The sequence below is a fragment of the Asterias amurensis genome, chromosome 14, assembly GCF_032118995.1.
Source record: "Asterias amurensis chromosome 14, ASM3211899v1".
NCBI lineage: Eukaryota > Metazoa > Echinodermata > Asteroidea > Forcipulatida > Asteriidae > Asterias > Asterias amurensis.
Window position 1 is genome coordinate 1,720,546 of NC_092661.1, and position 23,346 is coordinate 1,743,891.

At 38.3% G+C, this 23,346-nt stretch overlaps 3 protein-coding genes across 3 annotated transcripts; all 3 read left to right on the forward strand.

Moving 5' to 3' along the window:
• The first annotated feature begins 1,005 nt into the window (after window positions 1–1,005).
• Window positions 1,006–5,968, forward strand: LOC139947203 (retinoschisin-like). The gene is made up of 4 exons (XM_071945073.1): window positions 1,006–1,782; window positions 4,055–4,103; window positions 4,593–4,927; window positions 5,021–5,968. The coding sequence occupies exons 1-4, from the start codon at window positions 1,450–1,452 to the stop codon at window positions 5,159–5,161; spliced, it is 858 nt and encodes a 285-aa protein (XP_071801174.1). The 5' UTR covers window positions 1,006–1,449; the 3' UTR covers window positions 5,162–5,968.
• Window positions 5,969–14,681: 8,713 nt separating this feature from the next.
• LOC139947459 (retinoschisin-like) lies at window positions 14,682–17,126 on the forward strand. Its single transcript, XM_071945371.1, has 4 exons — window positions 14,682–15,017; window positions 15,141–15,195; window positions 15,913–16,247; window positions 16,341–17,126. Exons 1-4 carry the CDS (start codon window positions 14,682–14,684, stop codon window positions 16,479–16,481), a joined length of 867 nt encoding a protein of 288 aa, XP_071801472.1. The 3' UTR covers window positions 16,482–17,126.
• Window positions 17,127–18,125: 999 nt separating this feature from the next.
• Window positions 18,126–22,660, forward strand: LOC139947359 (retinoschisin-like). Its single transcript, XM_071945256.1, has 4 exons — window positions 18,126–18,547; window positions 20,823–20,871; window positions 21,361–21,695; window positions 21,789–22,660. Exons 1-4 carry the CDS (start codon window positions 18,215–18,217, stop codon window positions 21,927–21,929), a joined length of 858 nt encoding a protein of 285 aa, XP_071801357.1. The 5' UTR covers window positions 18,126–18,214; the 3' UTR covers window positions 21,930–22,660.
• The last annotated feature ends 686 nt before the right edge of the window (window positions 22,661–23,346 follow it).

Here is a 23,346-nt window from a genome sequence, read left to right on the forward strand (position 1 = left end):
AGTTGCGAGTATCTGCTATTGAGATGTCATGATGTGTGTTTTGTACCTCCAGTGAGAACTCGGCATCTTTCAGTTGAATACCACCCCCCCCCCCCCACCCCAAGTCCGACTATACAGATCAGAGAGCATGACAAAATAGTTGATCAGCTCAAAGTACCTTAAATTGAAATGGAATCGAAATCTGGAATGAAGTCACACTCTTTTTTTTTAAACTCTGGTCTTTACTGCACAAAGCTGATTTGATTTTTGATTTCTTGTTGTATTCCAAACGGAATATACTGTACATATACCTTACCCTAAGGAAGGTTTACAACAATTCTTATAATAATACAAATTAGGTTTACATCTCGAGGAAAAGTGAGAACATTTAATACATGCACAAATTACAATTGATCCTGTACCTAATTTCCCTTTTGTCGACAGATCGCTCCATCGCATTATTATACCTTGCAGGGCAAAACATGAGCTTTTTGATACGTCCCTAGGGTGTGATCAAGCGACGAATCTAGTATAATTCAATATTCCCATTAAGTATTTTATTGGCAAATTGAAATAACGTCATAATCACGGAACCTTGTGTAATATTCTTGGTTGGGTTTGGGTCCTTCTTCCTCACGTACGTGCGGAGTAGTAGTAGTAAGTTAATCGGGAGGAGGGCTTGAACTTGAAGTTGCCGTTGAATAATTAAAGTTCGCCACAGAACAAACAAATGACAAATTGAACTCGAAAGTAAGTTGCTGTCACGATAAATGATTTTATTAAGAGTTCTCTTCTCGAACCCTCCTGTTCTCCAGTCTAGCTCAAACTAAACTCTTCCTTTTACATATTTCCTTTTCTTTATTCCAAACCTTGTTATTAACTTTCTTCTAAATCATAATATTCTTAATTCCAAACCAACCGCGCGCACGCTCGCGCTTAGTAATAAGCTCACGCTTTGCAGTTGGTTTAGGGTAGATCACTACACTTGTATCACGTGACATTTTTAAAAACAAAGGTTCATTTTGGGAGTCGAATATCTAGTTTTTGTGTTTCTCTTGTTTTGTTGTAGTATACAAGTTCACCAACTTAAAAGCCTGCTTTCCTGATAATTAGACATTAGAAAGCCCATTGTGTTTTGTGCACTAAAGAGAACCAATTTCATTTTTTTTTATTCTCAAAGTAAAATAACATCCCATTTGCATAAAGTATATGCTTGCGGTGGCCTAATTGATTTCACTAAAATGAGTAGGGGAAAGTAAATGAGTGTATGCTTATTTAGAGCGGGATGCAATCAGCAGGGTTATTGATTTTTGTGACGCAAGATGACCAGAAAGAATGGTGTTTTTTTATTACCATGGCAACATATTCCTCTGCAGTTAAATTTGAATCACGATTCGAGGAATTTACTGAGGGGAAGTAGATTACTACGTGTGGGAACGGCAGCTCACCATTTCAAGCCAGAGTGAGAAAATGGCCGTCTTGAGTAGTTTGATTTTCCTCTTGCTTGAGATGTTTCTTGAGGTTTCAGCGTCTTATAGTGTGAGTGGTCTTTACCGAGGGGTCTGGTACCAGCCGGTAGAGCACCACGCCCTTTTAGGCCAGTCGTTCATGAATATCTCAGGCATCTCTGCCGTCAGATGTTCAGTTCGGTGTCTCAGCCATCATGGATGTTTTTCATTCAACTACGATCACACCAATCAAGTCTGTCAGATGAACAACGCCAGTGCTGAGCACGACTGTGACAACTTTCAAGGAATGCTGAATGTGTCGTATTACGACGCAACTGCAAAACCAACTTGCCAGGTACTTGTAAATTTAATTCGTTCATGTTTGTTTTCACATTTTTTGTTGTTGTCCTTTTTCTATCCATTTATTTCATAACGGACATGTTGAAAGGATAAGCTAGTTTTCACCTGGAACTTTTTTGGCAGCGAAAAAGGTTACTTAGACCATTATTTTCTTCTCCTTTGAAGTAAGCGGTGGAATTGAGAGGTAGGCCTATTTTAAATAATTATCAGTTTCATAACTAAAATGTGATTATTATACACCCACAATTTCAATCCTGTATTTTGATTTTTTTGTAATGGCTAACACTTGTATTTTCTTCCTCCGTGCACTTGTCACAATAAGGCCGAGTAAAAAAAGAAACATGTTTAGCGTCCGGGTTTCTCAAAAAAGGCAGGAGGAGGGGCTTTTAATTTTTTATTTCAAGATGGCCGCCATTCTTTGTTAAAATGTAAAATATCCTTTGTTTTTTCTACTGCTGAAATACACCAAAACATTAATGAAACATTTTGGTCGAGGCATTCAGACAAGACATTCAGATTGTTTTTGCTGAGATCATCTTTTGTTACATGCTGACATATATGTAGACTGTTTTAGAACTGCATTGGTGTGTATCAACTATCAGTTAACATATTTAATAATAATCTTGCACTTTTTTGGCCCCCAAATTTAATCTTTGCCCCCACTTGGCCCCCCCCCCCCCAAAAAAAAAGGAAAATGTCTAGTTACGCCGCTGCGGCAATGCCGACCAAGTGTAATGCTGCTGGATGCAGCAAAACAACTAAAGATGGGGTCAGTCTGCATGGCTGGTCAGACACATAGGAGCAATGGTGCAGTGGTCCGGTCCGACGTCTTTTTAGCACTGCACTGTAATGTTCCACTGTAAAATTACAGTAAATTACTGGAAGCTGAGTTGCCAGTAACTTACTGTAAAACTGAAAGTAAAGTTTTACTGTATTCATATACAGTAACAAAATGTCATGCTGTATTTCTATTAACTGATAAATTGCTGTACTTTTTACAGTTAGAGAAATGGTATCGTTTATTTACACGGTAAATTACTGTACTATCTGTACAGTAGTTAAGTTTTACTGTACAAAACAAGTTATATTTATAGTAAAAATTACAGTAATTTCGATTAAAGTTTACAGTAACGAAAGATTATATTGTAGATTGTTGTCTGCACACTTCAAAACCAACAAACAGTGGCAATTGTTTTACGTTTGAAATGTTTTATTGCAAAAAATTCTTAATAAACAAACCTTAAAAGTTTTGTTGCACGCAATATTACTGTATTTTTTGTAAAGAAAATGGTAAAAATTGACATTATGTTATGCTTGTCTGGGCTGTATGTATTCATCGATCAGAAGTTTTGAAATTCTGACACATTTAAGGTATTTGAATTTGTTGAGGATGCTATGATGAGAACACAGATCATGGAAATGGTGTATTAACACAATCATCATAGAGTGATGGGAAAATCCTTCTTGAAAGCCAGTAGAGAAAATAAACAAAATATCAACAAATATGTATTTTAACCAGTGATTATAAGGACGTTCCTTGGTATGATTAGAAATTTTTAAGTTAAAAGCTTTTATTTGTAATGAACTGTTTTGATAAAATGTTAAAATTTTCAATTTGTGCCTTTAACCATTTAGCTACTGGACCGCCAAGCCGCCTAGCGATACATTGTATGCGGTAGGAGGAAATCTCGCTAGCTTGTGTTTGTACAAAAACAAAAACAAAACATCAAAAGAAAACTCGAATAGTCATTAGTAGGTCTACGCATTTATTTGTTAACCCATCTAGTTTTTTATAGATCATTGTTAATTCTCCCTTCAAAGTTGACTTGTCGAAGCTAATGATTAATCCCTGCACCGCCCGAGTTTGCTGAATTTTTTTTTCTCAAGATTCTTTCGGTAAGTTATTCGAATCGTAGTGGGTAAGAGCTAAATTATTTCATCATCATTAGCTTCGACAAATCAACTGTGAAGGGAGAATTAACAATGATCTATAAAAAAACTCGATTGGTTAACAATTTAATGCGTAGATCTACAGCATTTTCTCTTCAAAAATCGCGCCTCGATTGACGTCACGAACAGCGTCCTCTCGGGTTGGGGCCTATTCTTAAATTTGTAAATAAGATAAGAACTGATTTTTTAGAACCTTAGTTAACTGTTTATTCACATTCCACTCGTCAAAACACATACATAACAACAACTGTAATTTGACAAAATACCACTTCCAGGTGACTTTAATTAAACAAAATGAATTGTACCTTGCTCCACAGAATGGTAGTGTTTCTGACAACGCTCCAGTAAACACCTGTTTGGGTTTTGGTGAGTAATCAGATGTTAACGTTATTTTGTGGGAGCATGTGAACATAATTTTAAGATTTTTTTGTTGAGTCCTTTCTGCAATGAAGGCATGATGAGTATGAGACAATCTTTCCGTTCCTGATCCAGAGAAACTTGGTCTTGAAGATGGTTCGATTCCCGATGAGAGCCTCTCCGCATCAAGTAACTGGGAAGACATAGATAAGAGTACAGCAGTTGGTGGCCGTCTCAACAAGACATCGCCAAATAACCTTATCATTTTTGTTTTGTATATTTATGAGCCAAACCTTTTATGTTTCTGTTATTTAGTATTCTTGTTGCCTATTCTTTTACTTGTAAGCATTCTCCTAATACACGACAATAAATATATATTGACTTGAATGTTGAACTGATGTGAAAGTATTATTAAGAAGTTTATGTGGAGTCCTTTCTGCAATGTGGGCATTATGAGTACAATAAACTGTTACTTATATCTTTCTTGTTCTGATCCAGAGAAACTCGGTCTTGAAGATGGTTCGATCCCTGATGAGAGGCTCTCCGCATCAAGTAACTATAGCGGACTACGAATGTCAACACCGGCTGGTGGCCGTCTCAACAAGCTACCGCCTGATAATAATACCATAGGAGCTTGGCATGCTGAGGTAAAGGATACCAACCAGTGGATACAGGTGGATTTAGGCAACCCGACCTACGTCACTGGGGTACTTACACAGGGGCGTTATGGTAACCCCTATGCCCCGCAGTGGGTGACAAAGTACAAAGTGCAGTTCGAACCGCCCTCACCGGCTTGTCTTGTTGACGTGAAAGACCAACTTGGTCAAACTCAGGTACGAAGATATTAGCTTCCTTTGGTGTCACTTCTTTTCAGATGATAAACTCCTCCTACACATCTTACTATACGCTTTTTATTCTCTTTCTAGATATTCAATGGCAACACAGATGAACACAGCGTCGTGGAGAGGCGCTTCTTCAAGCCCGTCTTGGCGGTCAAGATTCGCATCGTGCCCGTTGAGTGGAAAGTTTCCATCTGCCTGCGTTTTGAGCTGCTTGGCTGTAAATAAGTTACGTTTAGGAAACGAAAAACCTTCACTTCGAGGCTTCATTTTCATCAACTTTCAACTCAATTCAAATCAATTCAACATCGTGAATTCTTTCTCAGTCTGTGTAGTGTACAAAAGAGTTGTGAATTTTATTGTGCATTATTTCTGTCAATATTTTTTAAATAATTGCATAATGTTCGCGTTGATAACACTCAGATTTTGTATATATATTTATTTGCGGCAATGGAAATAAGCGCAACAATCTTAATGTTTTCCCCCTTGATTTTCCAAAGTATTCCAGACAAAAAAAAAAAATATTTTTTTTTTCGGATCGGTACTGAACTTTATTTAGTGAGTATTTTGTTTGTTTTAACTCAGACATCAACACAAGTTATATACAATTATTGTTTAAACGGGGACTGTTAAAGTTTTATGGTATTTTTAAAACTGTCAACGAAAGAGGTGTACATCAAGAATCCTACAATAAAAGTATAGATGTATAATTATACGGAGACCGTACGCAAAGAGCTTTTAAAGAATTATCTTGTTGCTTTGTGTAGATAATCATTTGGTCATAGGAACATTTAACTTAAGAGGGAATATTGAATTTTGCTTATTGTCGCAATGTATGTACGGTAGCGTCCAATAGAAGTTTGACCCTTGACCTGCACATTGTCATGTTGTTTGTAAATTACTGTGTGTGTGCTGTGCTTCTATGGGTGCGTTCGGTTAGAATCCCTGGGTCGACCCCGGTCCTTCTCCCGGTACGTTCGAATAGCTTTGACGCCATTCCAGGGGCTCACCCGGGTCAGCCCCCAGGTGCCCTGCTTGTGGAGTGGGTCACTTTGGGGCTGACCTAATGCGCCCGACGTCACCTCGAGAGGGTGATTGATCGTTCAATTAGCTCATGTCAGGGGCTCACCCGAGTGAGCACCGCGTGGTAGACACATGGAAGCTAAATCGAATGCACCCTTATATTTTGTAGAGCCTACTGCTGCCTTTTTGTAAAGATTAAATTAGTTGCGAGTATCTGCTATTGAGATGTCATGATGTGTGTTTTGTACCTCCAGTGAGAACTCGGCATCTTTCAGTTGAATAGCCACCCCCCCCCCCCACCACCCCAAGTCCGACTATACAGATCAGAGAGCATGACAAAATAGTTGATCAGCTCAAAGTACCTTAAAATGAAATGGAATCGAAATCTGAAATGAAGTCACACTCTCTTTATTTTTTAACTCTGGTCTTTACTGCACAAAGCTGATTTGATTTTTAAATCTCTTGTTTTATTCCAAACGGGATATACTGTACATATACCTTACCCTAAGGAAGGGTTACAATTTTTTTTTTTAATAATACAAATTAGGTTTACATCTCGAGGAAAAGTGAGAACATTTAATACAGGCACAAATTACAATTGATCCTGTATACATGATTTCTCTTTTGCCGACAGATCGCTCCATCGCATTATTATACCTTGTATAATATTTCGAAACAAAGGTAGAGAAATATGGAAGCTATAAAACGTAGTTGTTTGAGTTGCAACGTGAATCAAGATGGAGCCTTGTTCTTTATTCACCTCTGAACTTTAACCTTTGAATAATAAACCTGTATGACAACAAGTCAATAGAGGGCGCTATGCTACACCTTGCAGGGCAAAATCATTGATCTCCATTATACTGACTAGCGGGATGCCGCGCTTCGCGCGGCACCCCGCTAGATGAGGAGGATTGTAGTATACAAATGTTGTAAAAGGTAATGTGGGGGTAAGGGAGTTATTCTTACAGGTAATACTCATTTCGTAGGATTGGATAAGAAATTGTATTTATAATCGGTATGGAAATTTGTAAATAATGTTGTATTTTGATAAAAATTAATTGTTGAGCGTGCACAACTTAGTTGTGAAACGTCGCGACGCGTCGCCTCCTCTCCTCACCTTCTCTCTTGCATTCTCCAACTAAAGGAATTGGTGTTCGTTTCTGGAATTGAGCTTTAATATTGGGGATGGGTATACTTGGCAATGATGGTACTTGGCATGATATGTAGGGTATTTCGTAATATTTTAGTGTTGATCGAGCGGGCCAATGCATTATCCGCAATGTGGATTATGTTTCGCCTCTCTTACGCGTAGTTTTAATTCAATCGGCTTTTGTCATTGTATCAATTTTATCCACAGCACTGAGTATTTCCCAGCTAAGATGACTGTAAGGGTAATAATGCTTAGTCGACTAAAAATATAGCGCGTACACTGCTCCAATCACACACTTATTTTGTTGAGCACATTTTGGTATAATTCAGTTACACTTGGCAAAATGTACATCCTGAGTCCCGCCCAAACTGCTTTCATTATAGTTACGAACTTTGTGAAACATTTGCCTTGTTATGTTGAGGGTTTGTACGTCCAGTTTGGTTAATTTATATGGAGATGGGCCAATCGGACAATGTATAACACGCTGAATTTGGAATCAGCAGTGGTATTTGGTTCCCTTAGCAACAAATCTATAGTCACCGATAGCCACGGATTTGAGTGGTCTAAGTCTGGTCTCCCCCCCCCCCCTCAATGAAAATCAACGCTGCTAATAGCAGAGGAGATATCCGACTAAAAAGGCTTGTATGAAAGTGGTACCCTCTTTTCAAACAAACTCATAATCACAGCCACTAATAGCCGCGGAGTTTATCTGACTGAAAAGGAAGCTTCGAAGAAGTTCTGGTATACAGCAGATAAAAAAAACCGCGCCAGTTGGTATGGACTTTAACGACAAAGTAAATTTTTGCAAAATTGTATTGAAAATAAATAAATTTAATGATTGGTTGCTATAATTGTTAAATGATTTTGGCTTTGTTTCCAATAACGTGTACACGATTTTACAATCTAAGGCCCCATTCATCGTGATTTATTGAGCGTACGTCCAACGACGCATACAAAGTTGTCGGAGCACCAAATAAAGCGAGTTTTCGGAACATGCTGTGCAACATCTAATCTACTGTTTTTACCACCGCTTTTGGGAGTAACAGAGCGTCGGCCTCATTAACTTTTAGTTTATTCTCATATCAATTAATTCTCATGTAAACTTTCTGGTCAACATCCGCCGTGGCGCGCGCCCCGCGTGACGAAGTCCCCTGATAAACATCCAATTTTAGCATAATTATCTGTGGAACCCTATACAAACTAAAATAATAGAAACGGTAATTTTATTGGTCTTTAATAACTACTCCTACATTCTCTCACTCAATTCACTTTCAGAAAAAAAACATTTGCCTAGTTATTTTGAGGGTTTGTAGGCAAGCTACCCCTACATCCTCTCACTTAATTCACTTTCACAAAACATTTGCCTTGTTGTTTTAAGGGTTTGTAGGCCAGTTTGGTTAATTTTGTATGGAGAAATTCGTAAAAAGTACCCGATTCAGCTGCACATGAAGGCTCTTTCGTTAACAAAACCCGACGGCCGATTGCTTAATACAAAACGGATTTGGCAAAATCTACATCCTGAGTCCTGACCAAACTGCGTTCTAACAATTTTGTTGCTTCAGTACTTTGAATGGAATGTTCGTTTACAGCTTCAAAACAGCTGTTGATGTTTCACAAAGTTCGTAACTATGAAAGCATACTATTCTTAAACGGTGATTTCATGTACTCTTTTGTAGGTTTAACTGGCAAAACCTATACAATGTATATGAAAAGAATCAGTAATGTATTCACTTTCTTTTTGAAAAATGTTTCAACTTTTGCGTGTATACGTTCTGTGTGCGGGGGATGACATATGGACTGTACCACTAATGGTGCAGAGTTAAATGGAACAAATCAAGTTTCACAACAATGGGTTGCTGTTTGATGCGTTTAAAAAATGCTGGAAAGTTGGGTAGGCCTACATGAGTGACTTAATTGTAATAAACACATATGTAACAGATGCATGTATTAAAGCCTAATGTTTTTTATTTAACACGCGAAATTAAACCCCCCTGTACAAAATGGTATATACACAGTGCCATTTACCCCTCTGCCAAACATCAATGAGTCACTCTGGAATGTTAATGGGAGTCAGAGGTTGCCACCCACTTCAAACCTAAAGAGGTGGCTCTGTGTGCAGCCTACAGCTTCCCCCCTGCCCCTAGACCAACAGGTGGCCCATATCAAAACCAGACAACCACAGAGGTGACTCTGTGTGCAGCCTGCGGCTTCCCCCTTCGACCAACAGGTGGCCCATATCAAAACCAGACAACCACACATGTAAGGAGATATCGCTCGTGACTCGAGCCAATCAGACAACTCTTAAGAGGGAGTTCGGGTCAGGGTTTTGTAGACTTGCAACCCGACGTCTGAAACGACACAACCGTGTTGGATTCCACAAGGATGCCATGCCACTGGAACTTCTAATTTTCAATCCAAGATGGCGCGGGTTACGCTTTTAATAGTATAGATAATTGAGAGTTAATTGTTAATTGAAAAACAATCCCAACAGCAAAACTTCCATAACCGTTTTACTGTTCCGCCAGAAATAAATATTTTTATTTTGGTCACAAATAACGAAGTCGGCTATTTCCGAGATGACTGATCCTCTCAACGAACTTGTATCGTCTGTACATAATTCGCATATACTTGTCGCTTTCCCGAACCTTTTAATTATTGATGCTATGACAAACATCTGTTGAAATCCGGGTTTCCCGTCCTCGTCGATTCCAGACAACCATCTGTAACGGAGCGAAAACAAAAATAGTATTGCTCGGTAAAAATAACAAATACTTGGCCTATAATAATTATTTTTATGAAAGATAGTTTAAATTTCCGGCTTATATTTGTAACGTTAGATATAATAATAATAATATGAATCGCTAAAAAATGCAAAGGCCTACCTACTTATGGAAAGACAATCCCTTTGCCGACTCAGTTTTCCCTCCTCCAGTGATTGACAGCCGCGCACGACTTCACCATCAGCATTTTTAGTTTGTTTGATCCGATTCCAATTGCATTAATCCCCAAATGACAATTAAAAGGACGAAAACTTCTCTCCGCTTGCAGCAACTCCGTTTAAAAGTGTACAACGCATTTCGTGTGACGAACGGTCTTCACCCGTTTGAAAAAATACGCGCGCGGCTTGCGTTTGGACGCGATGTCCTATCCAGTCAGTATAATGGAGATCAATGGGAAAAATCCATTTATTTCATGACGGACATGTTGAAAGGATAAGCTAGTTTTCACCTGGAACTTTTTTGGCAGCGAAAAAGGTTACTTATTATTTTCTTCTCCTTTGAAGCAAGCGGTGGAATTGAGAGGTAGGCCTATTTTAAATAATTATCAGTTTCATAACTAAAATGTGATTATTATACACCCACAATTTCAATCCTGTATTTTGATTTTGATTATTTTTTAATGGCTTACACTTGTATTTTCTTCCTCCATGCACTTGTCACAATAAGGCCGAGTAAAAAAAGAAACATGTTTAGCGTCCGGGTTTCTCAAAAAAAGGCAGGAGGAGGGGCTTTTTATTTCAAGATGGCCGTCATTCTTTGTTAAAATGTAAAATATCCTTTGTTTTTTCTACTGCTGAAATACACAAAACATTAATGAAACATTTTGGTCGAGGCATTCAGACAAGACATTCAGATTGAGAAATTAAATAAAAGAATGACTAGTGCCAGTCTAGTGTATAGTTACTTGGTTTGAATGTGTACATAATTTTTAGCATATTATTGGCAAAATTTCTGACTCATTTGTAATGGGTAAAAGCCCTTCATATGACCATGATAAACTTGTGGAAGTTTCAAGTTTTGACACAGATAATGTTTGGGAACTTCCCTTGGAATAATGTCCAGTGCTGAAAGATATGCGTGTTGGCGCGCATTCGCTAGCTTTACGCAGGCGCAATGCACTCGATATACCGGTACTCAATGGGATCTACATGTATTTAGTGCGCCACATACCCGCAATCATTTAGCGTCATTGGGACATTTGAACCTCCGCAAAACTTAGTCCGAGGACAGGAACAAAACAATATTATATAGAAAAAGAGTTTTGTATGATGTCATTATTCATTTTATAAACTACTCTTAGTGTATTGGTCTGAAATGGATGTTTAAAACCTTGCAGGATCAGGCGTAGCGATAAAGAATCTCACCTTTATTGCGCGGCCACTACTATATTTGTGTACAGAACATCAATACCTAATATTGAAGAAAAAAAATGTTGACAAACCATAATTTTTGTATTTAATTCCCCCCCCCCCCCCCCTTTGCAGAATTATGAGATACGCATGTTTGAAGAAGGAACCTGGAAGAAACCCAGATCACTAATGAGATGTTAAGTAGTCGGCTCTTCCCTTTCCAGTGGGTTGCAGTGTCTTTTGTTGGAACAGTTAAAGAAGAGGATCAGCAGTTTATGGCATTTTCGCATGAAATCGATGCAAAAAGAAAAATTAATAAAGCGCACACTAAACGATAAACTCCAGATATGACATTTAAAACAAAAATATTTCAATGGGTTGTTTTCAACTATCATCATCATTTGACCGTGTAAGTTGAATGTAAATCTGTGATCCTCACGATTTTTGTTTCTTACCAATTCTTTAAGCAGAGTGAGATTTCATTCAAAAGTTTGTTTTGTGAATATTTTTATGAACTAGTTTGTCAATGTTAATTGGAGACTTTTGAACACTAGGTGGCAGCAAACATACTAGGAACACCATTGTTAACATAGCTCCGAGCATGCCTATATTTCTGGGTGAAGTGGGATAACTTCCTAGTGTCCCAAACTTCTCACATTTTCACACTGCCAGGAAATCTGTCCGCCGGGGATCCTGTTCCCCATAATGGGAAATGAACATGGGCTGAAGGAGGATGACTTTAAAAGAGGGCGCTATTAAAAGTAGTTTGTACACAGCTCAATGGGGGACAGAATCTCCCGGTGGGGGGGGGGGGGGGGGGGTAGAACCTCCTGCCATACTGGAACTACACAGGAAATCACTTGGCATGGCATGATACCTTTTCTTGTTAGCATAATTTTTTTCTGCTTAGTTACTTGTACTTTTTGTGGTAAAGCAGCTCTCTGAGACTGGGCCACACGCAACTTGAAGCCATTAGAATACTAGTTGAATTTTATTACATTAGAAAGGAATTAGTCTAGCTTAAGTATGATCAAACTGAACGTGGTTTCTAGTTGTCTGAATTATAATTTGGTTTAAAAGTGTTATTGTGAATAAAATTAGCATAATTTGATTTGATTTGATTTCTTTTTTTATTATTTTGTGTCTGTATTCCTTGAATTATTGGTTTTAAAGTGTCAATGGGAATTAAATTAGATTAGATTTAATTTGATTTCCAAAAGGAATATACAAGTAACTCAATACCATAAGGAAGGGTTACATCAATCTTTCAAATAATTAGGTTTCTAAAGATTAAGTAAAATAAAATAAGCAAGTAAAACAAAAATTGAATTATTGACATTTTTTAAAGTAAATACAAATATTCGGGTGTTCATATAGGCCCTTTTCGAAACCACGGCTTTGGGGATTGATTCGGCTTGAGGCTCCATTCTCTCGTCTGAAACCCCGGCCGCGTATACGCAAACCACGCACAATTGTCAAAACGACCGAAGAGCCAAGCTAGCCTTAGCCGAATCCAAAGCCAAATCCTGTCGTTTCGAAAAGGGCATGATTAGTCTGCGCTGAGCACTCGGTTGTCTCAGTCTGGTAAATGGATAGAGTGGTTCAAGTCTCCAACTACAACGAGTCTATGCTTATTGTACAAACAACGCAGCTGCAACGGTTGGACACGGAATTAAGACTTGGTCAAGTCTATTGCTTCCCATTGTGTATAGAACCTTGGCGCGATGGCCAAATTACACACTTCAATGGTTTCTCTAGCAAACCGAGCAGAAAATTGAATTATGAGGTTCTCGCATATCATTGAAACATTTGCACAATTCGCATCAAAATTATGAATTCTCTTTTTGAAAATTAATGATCGTTTCAAGTGTGCACCAATGGTTTCTCCGTCCATGGAGCTAGCTATGATCCTTCGAACCGCGGCAAAATTTAACTATGTGGCCAACAACATGCCCCTACATGGGTGTTGTCAATTTTTTTTTTCTTTTTTTTTTTTTTTTTTTTGGGGGGGGGGGGTCATCACAGTATATTATCCAAGGCTCCATTTTAAAGGAACGGCATGGACACTTATGGTAAACAATAACTACTTACTTGGCTTAACAACTTACTTGGTAACGAGCAATGGAGAGCTATCGAAAGAAGAACACTTTGTGAGAAACCACTCCCTCTGAAGTAACGCACTTTTTGAGAAAGAAGCAATTTCTCAAAAAAAAAATTAAATTGAATTCGAGACCTCAGCTGAGGTCTCGAATTCAAGCATCTGAAAGCACACAACTTCGTGCGACAAGGGTGTTTTTTTTCTTCCGTTTTCTCTCGCAACTTTGACGACCAATTTGAGTTAAATTTTTCACAGGTTTGTTATTATAATTGCATTACAATGTTGGGATACACCAAGTGAGAAGACTGGTATGACAATTACCAAGGTGTCCAGTGTCTTTAAATGTCAATACAGAATACAACACCCCTTTCCAAACATTGTTTTGGTGACAGTTGTATAGTCACATTTTAGGTGTAAGATACAGTCATGTCAACGGCCACTTGCAGGCCTGGATTGCATATCCTAAAAATTGTAACAGCTTTGCGTTTGTCTAAAAGTACAAATATTTAAATTTAGTGAATATTTAACCATTGCTTCGTCCTTCGGATGGGACGTAAAGCAGTTTGTCACATGTGTTGTGTAACGCATGTAAAAGAACCCAGTGCACTTATCGAAAATAATTGGGTCTCAGAATTCATCACTGCAATAACCTAACTTTCTGAAAGTTTGTATACTCGGCGCCTTGATGAGTACCTTGTTTGGTAGATACGTGCGCCATATAAGACTTCGATATTAGCCTATTATTATATTATTATTTTCTTTGTTAAAGGCAGTGGACACTATTGGTAATTACTCAAAATATTTATCAGCATAAAACCTTTCTTGGTGACGAGTAATAATGAGGAGAGGTTGATGGTATAAAACATTGTGAGAAACGGCTCCCTCTGAAGTGCCATAGTTTTCGAGAAAGAAGTAATTTTCCACGAATTTGATTTCGAGACCTCAAGTTTAGAACTTGGGGTCTCGAAATCAACTATCTAAACGCACACAACTTCGTGTTACGAGGGTATTTTTTCTTTCATTATTATCTCGCAAGTTCGATGACCGATTGAGCTCAAATTTTCACAGGTTTGTTGTTTTATGCATATGTTGAGATACACCAACTGTGAAGGCTAGTCTTTGACAATTACCAATAGTGCCCACTGCCTTTAATTATTGATAACTAGAGCGGTTTTCAATCCGGTTATTGTTGCTGTGACGTAGACGACCAGAATAACTTGTGTTTTCGATTACCATGGCGATGGATATCCTTGCAGTCTATTAAACAACGACCTCGCCCCACTCACTGAGTAGGGGTGGCTATTGTTTGTGTTCGCAGCAACTTAGCATTTCAAACCAGAGTGAGAAAATGGCTGTCTTGAGTAGTTTGATTTTCCTCTTGCTTGAGATAATTATTGAGGTTTCAGCGTCTTATAGGGTGAGTGGTCTTTACCGAGGGGTCTGGTACCAGCCGGTAGAGCACCACGCCCTACTAGGCCAGTCCTTCATGAATATCCCAGGCATCTCTGCCGTCAGATGTTCAGTTCGGTGTCTAAGCCATCATGGATGTTTTTCTTTCAACTATGATCACATCAATCAAGTTTGTCAGATGAACACCGCCAGTGCTGAGCACGTCTGTGACAACTTACAAGGAATGCCGCATTTTTCCTATTACGACGCAACTGCAAAACCAATGACTTGCCAGGTACTTGTAAAATTCGTTATTGTGTATTTCTCTAATATAAAACCAATTTATTTATATTTAAATTACACAATATGAATTTGATATCAATTACAATATTGTGTTCGTTCTTACCTTGCTCTACAGATTAATGTTTCGGGCAATGTAAAGTGTGCTCCTTTGAAGGTCTGTGTTGGTTTCGGTGAGTAATCAGACAAAAGTAGAATTATGATGATCCACACAAACATGCCTCGAATTTATTGCACGGTTTCCTTTTGCTTTGCGAACTAACACGGTTGGCCATTTTGTGGAGTCCAAAATTTGACTCCACAAACAAAAATGGCCGACCGTATTAGTTCATGACGTAAGGAAAACCGTGCAATTTCGAGGAATGTTTGAGTGGACATCATATTCTACTTTTAAAACATCTTTCCATCCATTATGCATTTCATAACAAACGGTTTCAAACGGTTTTCATAGACCAACTCGTCCGGTCCAAGGCAACGTGTCGCTTTCACCCTCAAATTACTTAGAATCACCCAATGCAGGGTCCGACAACTATGTCTAAAGACGAACACATTTGAGGATTCTTTTCTGTCTATAGTGCAGTTAACCGTTTTATAAGATGGTAGATGGTTGCGATAACGTGGTTCAATTTCTATATTTTGTTGATATTCACGTGTATTTTATGTTATGTATATTTATGAGCCAAACCTTTTATGTTTCTGTTATTTAGTATTCTTGTTGCCTTTTCTTTTACTCGTAATCATTCTCCTAATACACGACAATAAATAGATATTGACTTGAATGTTGAACTGATGTGAAAGTATTATTAAGAAGTTTATGTGGAGTCCTTTCTGCAATGTAGGCATTATGAGTACAATAAATCGTTACGTATATCTTTCTTTTTCTGGTCCAGAGAAACTCGGTCTTGAAGATGGTTCGATCCCTGATGAGAGGCTCTCCGCATCAAGTAACTATAACGGACTACGAATGTCAACACCGGCTGGTGGCCGTCTCAACAAGCTACCGCCTGATGATAATACCATAGGAGCTTGGCATGCTGAGGTAAAGGATACCAACCAGTGGATACAGGTGGATTTAGGCAACCCGACCTACGTCAATGGGGTACTCACACAGGGGCGTTATGGTAACCCCTATGCCCCACAGTGGGTGAGAAAGTACAAAGTGCAGTTCGAACCGCCTTCACCGGCATGTCTTCTTGACATGAAAGACCAACTTGGTCAAACTCAGGTATGAAGATATTAGCTTCCTTTGGTGTCACTTCTTTTCAGATGATAAACTCCTCCTACACATCTTACTATACGCCTTTTATTCTCTATTTAGATATTCAATGGCAACACAGATGAACACAGCATCGTGGAGAGACGCTTCTTCAAGCCCGTCTTGGCGGTCAAGATTCGCATCGTGCCCGTTGAATGGAACGTTTCCATCTGCCTGCGTTTTGAGCTGCTTGGCTGTAAATAAGTTACGTTTAGGAAACGAAAAACCTTCACTTCGTGGCTTCATTTTCATCAACTTTCAACTCAATTCAAATCAATTCAACATCGTGAATTCTTTCTCAGTCTGTGTAGTGTACAAAAGAGTTGTGAATTTTATTGTGCATTATTTCTGTCAATATTTTTTAAATAATTGCATAATGTTCGCGTTGATAACACTCAGATTTTGTATATATATTTATTTGCGGCAATGGAAATAAGCGCAACAATCTTAATGTTTTCCCCCTTGATTTTCCAAAGTATTCCAGACAAAAAAAAAAAAAAAAACTTTTTTTTTCGGATCGGTACTGAACTTTATTTAGTGAGTATTTTGTTTGTTTTAACTCAGACATCAACACAAGTTATATACAATTATTGTTTAAACGGGGACTGTTAAAGTTTTATGGTATTTTTAAAACTGTCAACGAAAGAGGTGTACATCAAGAATCCTACAATAAAAGTATAGATGTATAATTATACGGAGACCGTACGCAAAGAGCTTTTAAAGAATTATCTTGTTGCTTTGTGTAGATAATCATTTGGTCATAGGAACATTTAACTTAAGAGGGAATATTGAATTTTGCTTATTGTCGCAATGTATGTACGGTAGCGTCCAGTAGAAGTTTGACCCTTGACCTGCACATTGTCATGTTTGTAAATTACTGTGTGTGTGCTGTGCTTCTATGGGTGCGTTCGGTTAGAATCCCTGGGTCGACCCCGGTCCTTCTCCCGGTACGTTCGAATAGCTTTGTCGCCATTCCAGGGGCTCACCCGGGTCAGCCCCCAGGTGCCCTGCTTGTGGAGTGGGTCACTTTGGGGCTGGCCTAATGCGCATGACGTCACCTCGAGAGGGTGATTGGTCGTTCAATTAGCTCATGTCAGGAGCTCACCCGAGTGAGCACCGCGTGGAAGACACATGGAAGCTAAATCGAATGCACCCTTATATTTTGTAGAGCCTACTGCTGCCTTTTTGTAAAGATTAAATTAGTTGCGAGTATCTGCTATTGAGATGTCATGATGTGTGTTTTGTACCTCCAGTGAGAACTCGGCATCTTTCAGTTGAATACCAACCCCCCCCCCCACCCCAAGTCCGACTATACAGATCAGAGAGCATGACAAAATAGTTGATCAGCTCAAAGTACCTTAAATTGAAATGGAATCGAAATCTGGAATGAAGTCACACTCTTTTTTTTTTAACTCTGGTCTTTACTGCACAAAGCTGATTTGATTTTTAAATTTCTTGTTTTATTCCAAACGGAATATACTGTACATATATATACCTTACCCTAAGGAAGGGTTACAACAATTTTTATAACACGACAATACAAATTAGGTTTACATCTCGAGGAAAAGTGAAAACATTTAATACAGGCACAAATTACAATTGATCCTGTATACTTAATTTTCCTTTTGTCGACAGATCGCTCCATCGCATTATTATACCTTGCAGGGCAAAACATGAGCTTTTTGATACGTCCCTAGGGTGTGATCAAGCGACGAATTTAGTATAATTCAATTTCCCATTAAATATTTTATTGGCAAATTGAAATAACGTCATAATCACGGAACCTTGTGTAATATGAAAGAATGGTGTTTTTGTATTACCATGGCAACATATTCCTCTGCAGTTAAATTTGAATCACGATTCGAGGAATTTACTGAGGGGAAGTAGATTACTACGTGTGGGAACGGCAGCTCACCATTTCAAGCCAGAGTGAGAAAATGGCCGTCTTGAGTAGTTTGATTTTCCTCTTGCTTGAGATGTTTCTTGAGGTTTCAGCGTCTTATAGTGTGAGTGGTCTTTACCGAGGGGTCTGGTATCAGCCGGTAGAGCACCACGCCCTTTTAGGCCAGTCGTTCATGAATATCTCAGGCATCTCTGCCGTCAGATGTTCAGTGCGGTGTCTCAGCCATCATGGATGTTTTTCATTCAACTACGATCACACCAATCAAGTCTGTCAGATGAACAACGCCAGTGCTGAGCACGACTGTGACAACTTTCAAGGAATGCTGAATGTGTCGTATTACGATGCAACTGCAAAACCAACTTGCCAGGTACTTGTAAATTTAATTCGTTCATGTGTGTTTTCACATTTTTTGTTGTCCTTTTTCTATCCATTTATTTCATGACGGACATGTTGAAAGGATAAGCTAGTTTTCACCTGGAACTTTTTTGGCAGCGAAAATTAGGTTACTTAGACCATTATTTTCTTCTCCTTTGAAGTAAGCGGTGGAATTGAGAGGTAGGCCTATTTTAAATAATTATCAGTTTCATAACTAAAATGTGATTATTATACACCCACAATTTCAATCCTGTATTTTTATTTTTATTTTTTGTAATGGCTAACACTTGTATTTTCTTCCTCCGTGCACTTGTCACAATAAGGCCGAGTAAAAAAAGAAACATGTTTAGCGTCCGGGTTTCTCAAAAAAGGCAGGAGGAGGGGCTTTTTATTTTTTATTTCAAGATGGCCGCCATTCTTTGTTAAAATGTAAAACATCCTTTGTTTTTTCTACTGCTGAAATACACCAAAACATTAATGAAACATTTTGGTCGAGGCATTCAGACAAGACATTCAGATTGTTTTTGCTGAGATCATCTTTTGTTACATGCTGACATATATGTAGACTGTTTTAGAACTGCATTGGTGTGTATCAACTATCAGTTAACATATTTAATAATAATCTTGCACTTTTTTGGCCCCCAAATTTAATCTTTGCCCCCACTTGGCCCCCCCAAAAAAAAAAGAGGAAAATGTCTAGTTACGCCGCTGCGGCAATGCCGACCAAGTGTAATGCTGCTGGATGCAGCAAAACAACTAAAGATGGGGTCAGTCTGCATGGCTGGTCAGACACATAGGAGCAATAGTGCAGTGGTCCGGTCCGACGTCTTTTTAGCACTGCACTGTAAAATGTTTCACTGTAAAATTACAGTAAATTACTGGCAGCTGAGTTGCCAGTAACTTACTGTAAAACTGAAAGTAAAGTTTTACTGTATTCATATACAGTAACAAAATGTCATGCTGTATTTCTATTAACTGATAAATTGCTGTACTTTTTACAGTTAGAGAAATGGTATCGTTTATTTACACGGTAAATTACTGTACTATCTGTACAGTAGTTAAGTTTTACTGTACAAAACAAGTTATATTTATAGTAAAAATTACAGTAATTTCGATTAAAGTTTACAGTAACGAAAGATTATATTGTAGATTGTTGTCTGCACACTTCAAAACCAACAAACAGTGGCAATTGTTTTACGTTTGAAATGTTTTATTGCAAAAAATTCTTAATAAACAAACCTTAAAAGTTTTGTTGCACGCAATATTACTGTATTTTTTGTAAAGAAAATGGTAAAAATTGACATTATGTTATGCTTGTCTGGGCTGTATGTATTCATCGATCAGAAGTTTTGAAATTCTGACACATTTAAGGTATTTGAATTTGTTGAGGATGCTATGATGAGAACACAGATCATGGAAATGGTGTATTAACACAATCATCATGAAGTGATGGGGAAATCCTTCTTGAAAGCCAGTAGAGAAAATAAACAAAATATCAACAAATATGTATTTTAACCAGTGATTATAAGGACGTTCCTTGGTATGATTAGAAATTTTTAAGTTAAAAGCTTTTATTTGTAATGAACTGTTTTGATAAAATGTTAAAATTTTCAATTTGTGCCTTTAACCATTTAGCTACTGGACCGCCAAGCCGCCTAGCGATACATTGTATGCGGTAGGAGGAAATCTCGCTAGCTTGTGTTTGTACAAAAACAAAAACAAAACATCAAAAGAAAACTCGAATAGTCATTAGTAGGTCTACGCATTTATTTGTTAACCCATCTAGTTTTTTATAGATCATTGTTAATTCTCCCTTCAAAGTTGACTTGTCGAAGCTAATGATTAACCCCTGCACCGCCCGAGTTTGCTGAATTTTTTTTTCTCAAGATTCTTTCGGTAAGTTATTCGAATCGTAGTGGGTAAGAGCTAAATTATTTCATCATCATTAGCTTCGACAAATCAACTGTGAAGGGAGAATTAACAATGATCTATAAAAAAACTCGATTGGTTAACAATTTAATGCGTAGATCTACAGCATTTTCTCTTCAAAAATCGCGCCTCGATTGACGTCACGAACAGCGCCCTCTCGGGTTGGGGCCTATTCTTAAATTTGTAAATAAGATAAGAACTGATTTTTTAGAACCTTAGTTAACTGTTTATTCACATTCCACTTGTCAAAACACATACATAACAACAGCTGTAATTTGACAAAATACCACTTCCAGGTGACTTTAATTAAACAAAATGAATTGTACCTTGCTCCACAGAATGGTAGTGTTTCTGACAACGCTCCAGTAAACACCTGTTTGGGTTTTGGTGAGTAATCAGATGTTAACGTTATTTTGTGGGAGCATGTGAACATAATTTTAAGATTTTTTTGTTGAGTCCTTTCTGCAATGAAGGCATGATGAGTATGTGACAATCTTTCCGTTCCTGATCCAGAGAAACTTGGTCTTGAAGATGGTTCGATTCCCGATGAGAGCCTCTCCGCATCAAGTAACTGGGAAGACATAGATAAGAGTACAGCAGTTGGTGGCCGTCTCAACAAGACATCGCCAAATAACCTTATCATTTTTGTTTTGTATATTTTTGAGCCAAACCTTTTATGTTTCTGTTATTTAGTATTCTTGTTGCCTATTCTTTTACTTGTAAGCATTCTCCTAATACACGACAATAAATATATATTGACTTGAATGTTGAACTGATGTGAAAGTATTATTAAGAAGTTTATGTGGAGTCCTTTCTGCAATGTGGGCATTATGAGTACAATAAACTGTTACTTATATCTTTCTTGTTCTGATCCAGAGAAACTCGGTCTTGAAGATGGTTCGATCCCTGATGAGAGGCTCTCCGCATCAAGTAACTATAGCGGACTACGAATGTCAACACCGGCTGGTGGCCGTCTCAACAAGCTACCGCCTGATAATAATACCATAGGAGCTTGGCATGCTGAGGTAAAGGATACCAACCAGTGGATACAGGTGGATTTAGGCAACCCGACCTACGTCACTGGGGTACTTACACAGGGGCGTTATGGTAACCCCTATGCCCCGCAGTGGGTGACAAAGTACAAAGTGCAGTTCGAACCGCCCTCACCGGCTTGTCTTGTTGACGTGAAAGACCAACTTGGTCAAACTCAGGTACGAAGATATTAGCTTCCTTTGGTGTCACTTCTTTTCAGATGATAAACTCCTCCTACACATCTTACTATACGCTTTTTATTCTCTTTCTAGATATTCAATGGCAACACAGATGAACACAGCGTCGTGGAGAGGCGCTTCTTCAAGCCCGTCTTGGCGGTCAAGATTCGCATCGTGCCCGTTGAGTGGAAAGTTTCCATCTGCCTGCGTTTTGAGCTGCTTGGCTGTAAATAAGTTACGTTTAGGAAACGAAAAACCTTCACTTCGAGGCTTCATTTTCATCAACTTTCAACTCAATTCAAATCAATTCAACATCGTGAATTCTTTCTCAGTCTGTGTAGTGTACAAAAGAGTTGTGAATTTTATTGTGCATTATTTCTGTCAATATTTTTTAAATAATTGCATAATGTTCGCGTTGATAACACTCAGATTTTGTATATATATTTATTTGCGGCAATGGAAATAAGCGCAACAATCTTAATGTTTTCCCCCTTGATTTTCCAAAGTATTCCAGACAACAAAAAAAAAATCTTTTTTTTTTCGGATCGGTACTGAACTTTATTTAGTGAGTATTTTGTTTGTTTTAACTCAGACATCAACACAAGTTATATACAATTATTGTTTAAACGGGGACTGTTAAAGTTTTATGGTATTTTTAAAACTGTCAACGAAAGAGGTGTACATCAAGAATCCTACAATAAAAGTCTAGATGTATAAATATACGGAGACCGTACGCAAAGAGCTTTTAAAGAATTATCTTGTTGCTTTGTGTAGATAATCATTTGGTCATAGGAACATTTAACTTAAGAGGGAATATTGAATTTTGCTTATTGTCGCAATGTATGTACGGTAGCGTCCAGTAGAAGTTTGACCCTTGACCTGCACGTTGTCATGTTGTTTGTAAATTACTGTGTGTGTGCTGTGCTTCTATGGGTGCGTTCGGTTAGAATCCCTGGGTCGACCCCGGTCCTTCCCCCGGTACGTTCGAATAGCTTTGACGCCATTCCAGGGGCTCACCCGGGTCAGCCCCCAGGTGCCCTGCTTGTGGAGTGGGTCACTTTGGGGCTGACCTAATGCGCATGACGTCACCTCGAGAGGGTGATTGATCATTCAATTAGCTCATGTCAGGAGCTCACCCGAGTGAGCACCGCGTGGTAGACACATGGAAGCTAAATCGAATGCACCCTATTATTTTGTAGAGCCTACTGCTGCCTTTTTGTAAAGATTAAATTAGTTGCGAGTATCTGCTATTGAGATGTCATGATGTGTGTTTTGTACCTCCAGTGAGAACTCGGCATCTTTCAGTTGAATACCACCCCCACCCCCCACCCCCAGTATGATTATTTGAACATACGTTAAAGGCACTGGACACCATTATCGGTATTTACTTCAAATAATTGTTAGCATACATTAACTTGGTAATGAGTATGGAGAGCTGTCGATAGAATAAAACATTGTGAGAAACGGCTCCCTCTGAAGTAACGTAGTTTTTGAGAAAGAAGTAATGTCTCACTAAAATATTCAAATTTGTTTTGGTACTAAAATATTTAAATTTATTTCGAAATAAAGCATCTGAGGTCTCGAAATCAAGCATCTGAAAGCAAACAACTCCGGCGACAGGGGTGTTTTTCGATTATTATCTCGCAACTTC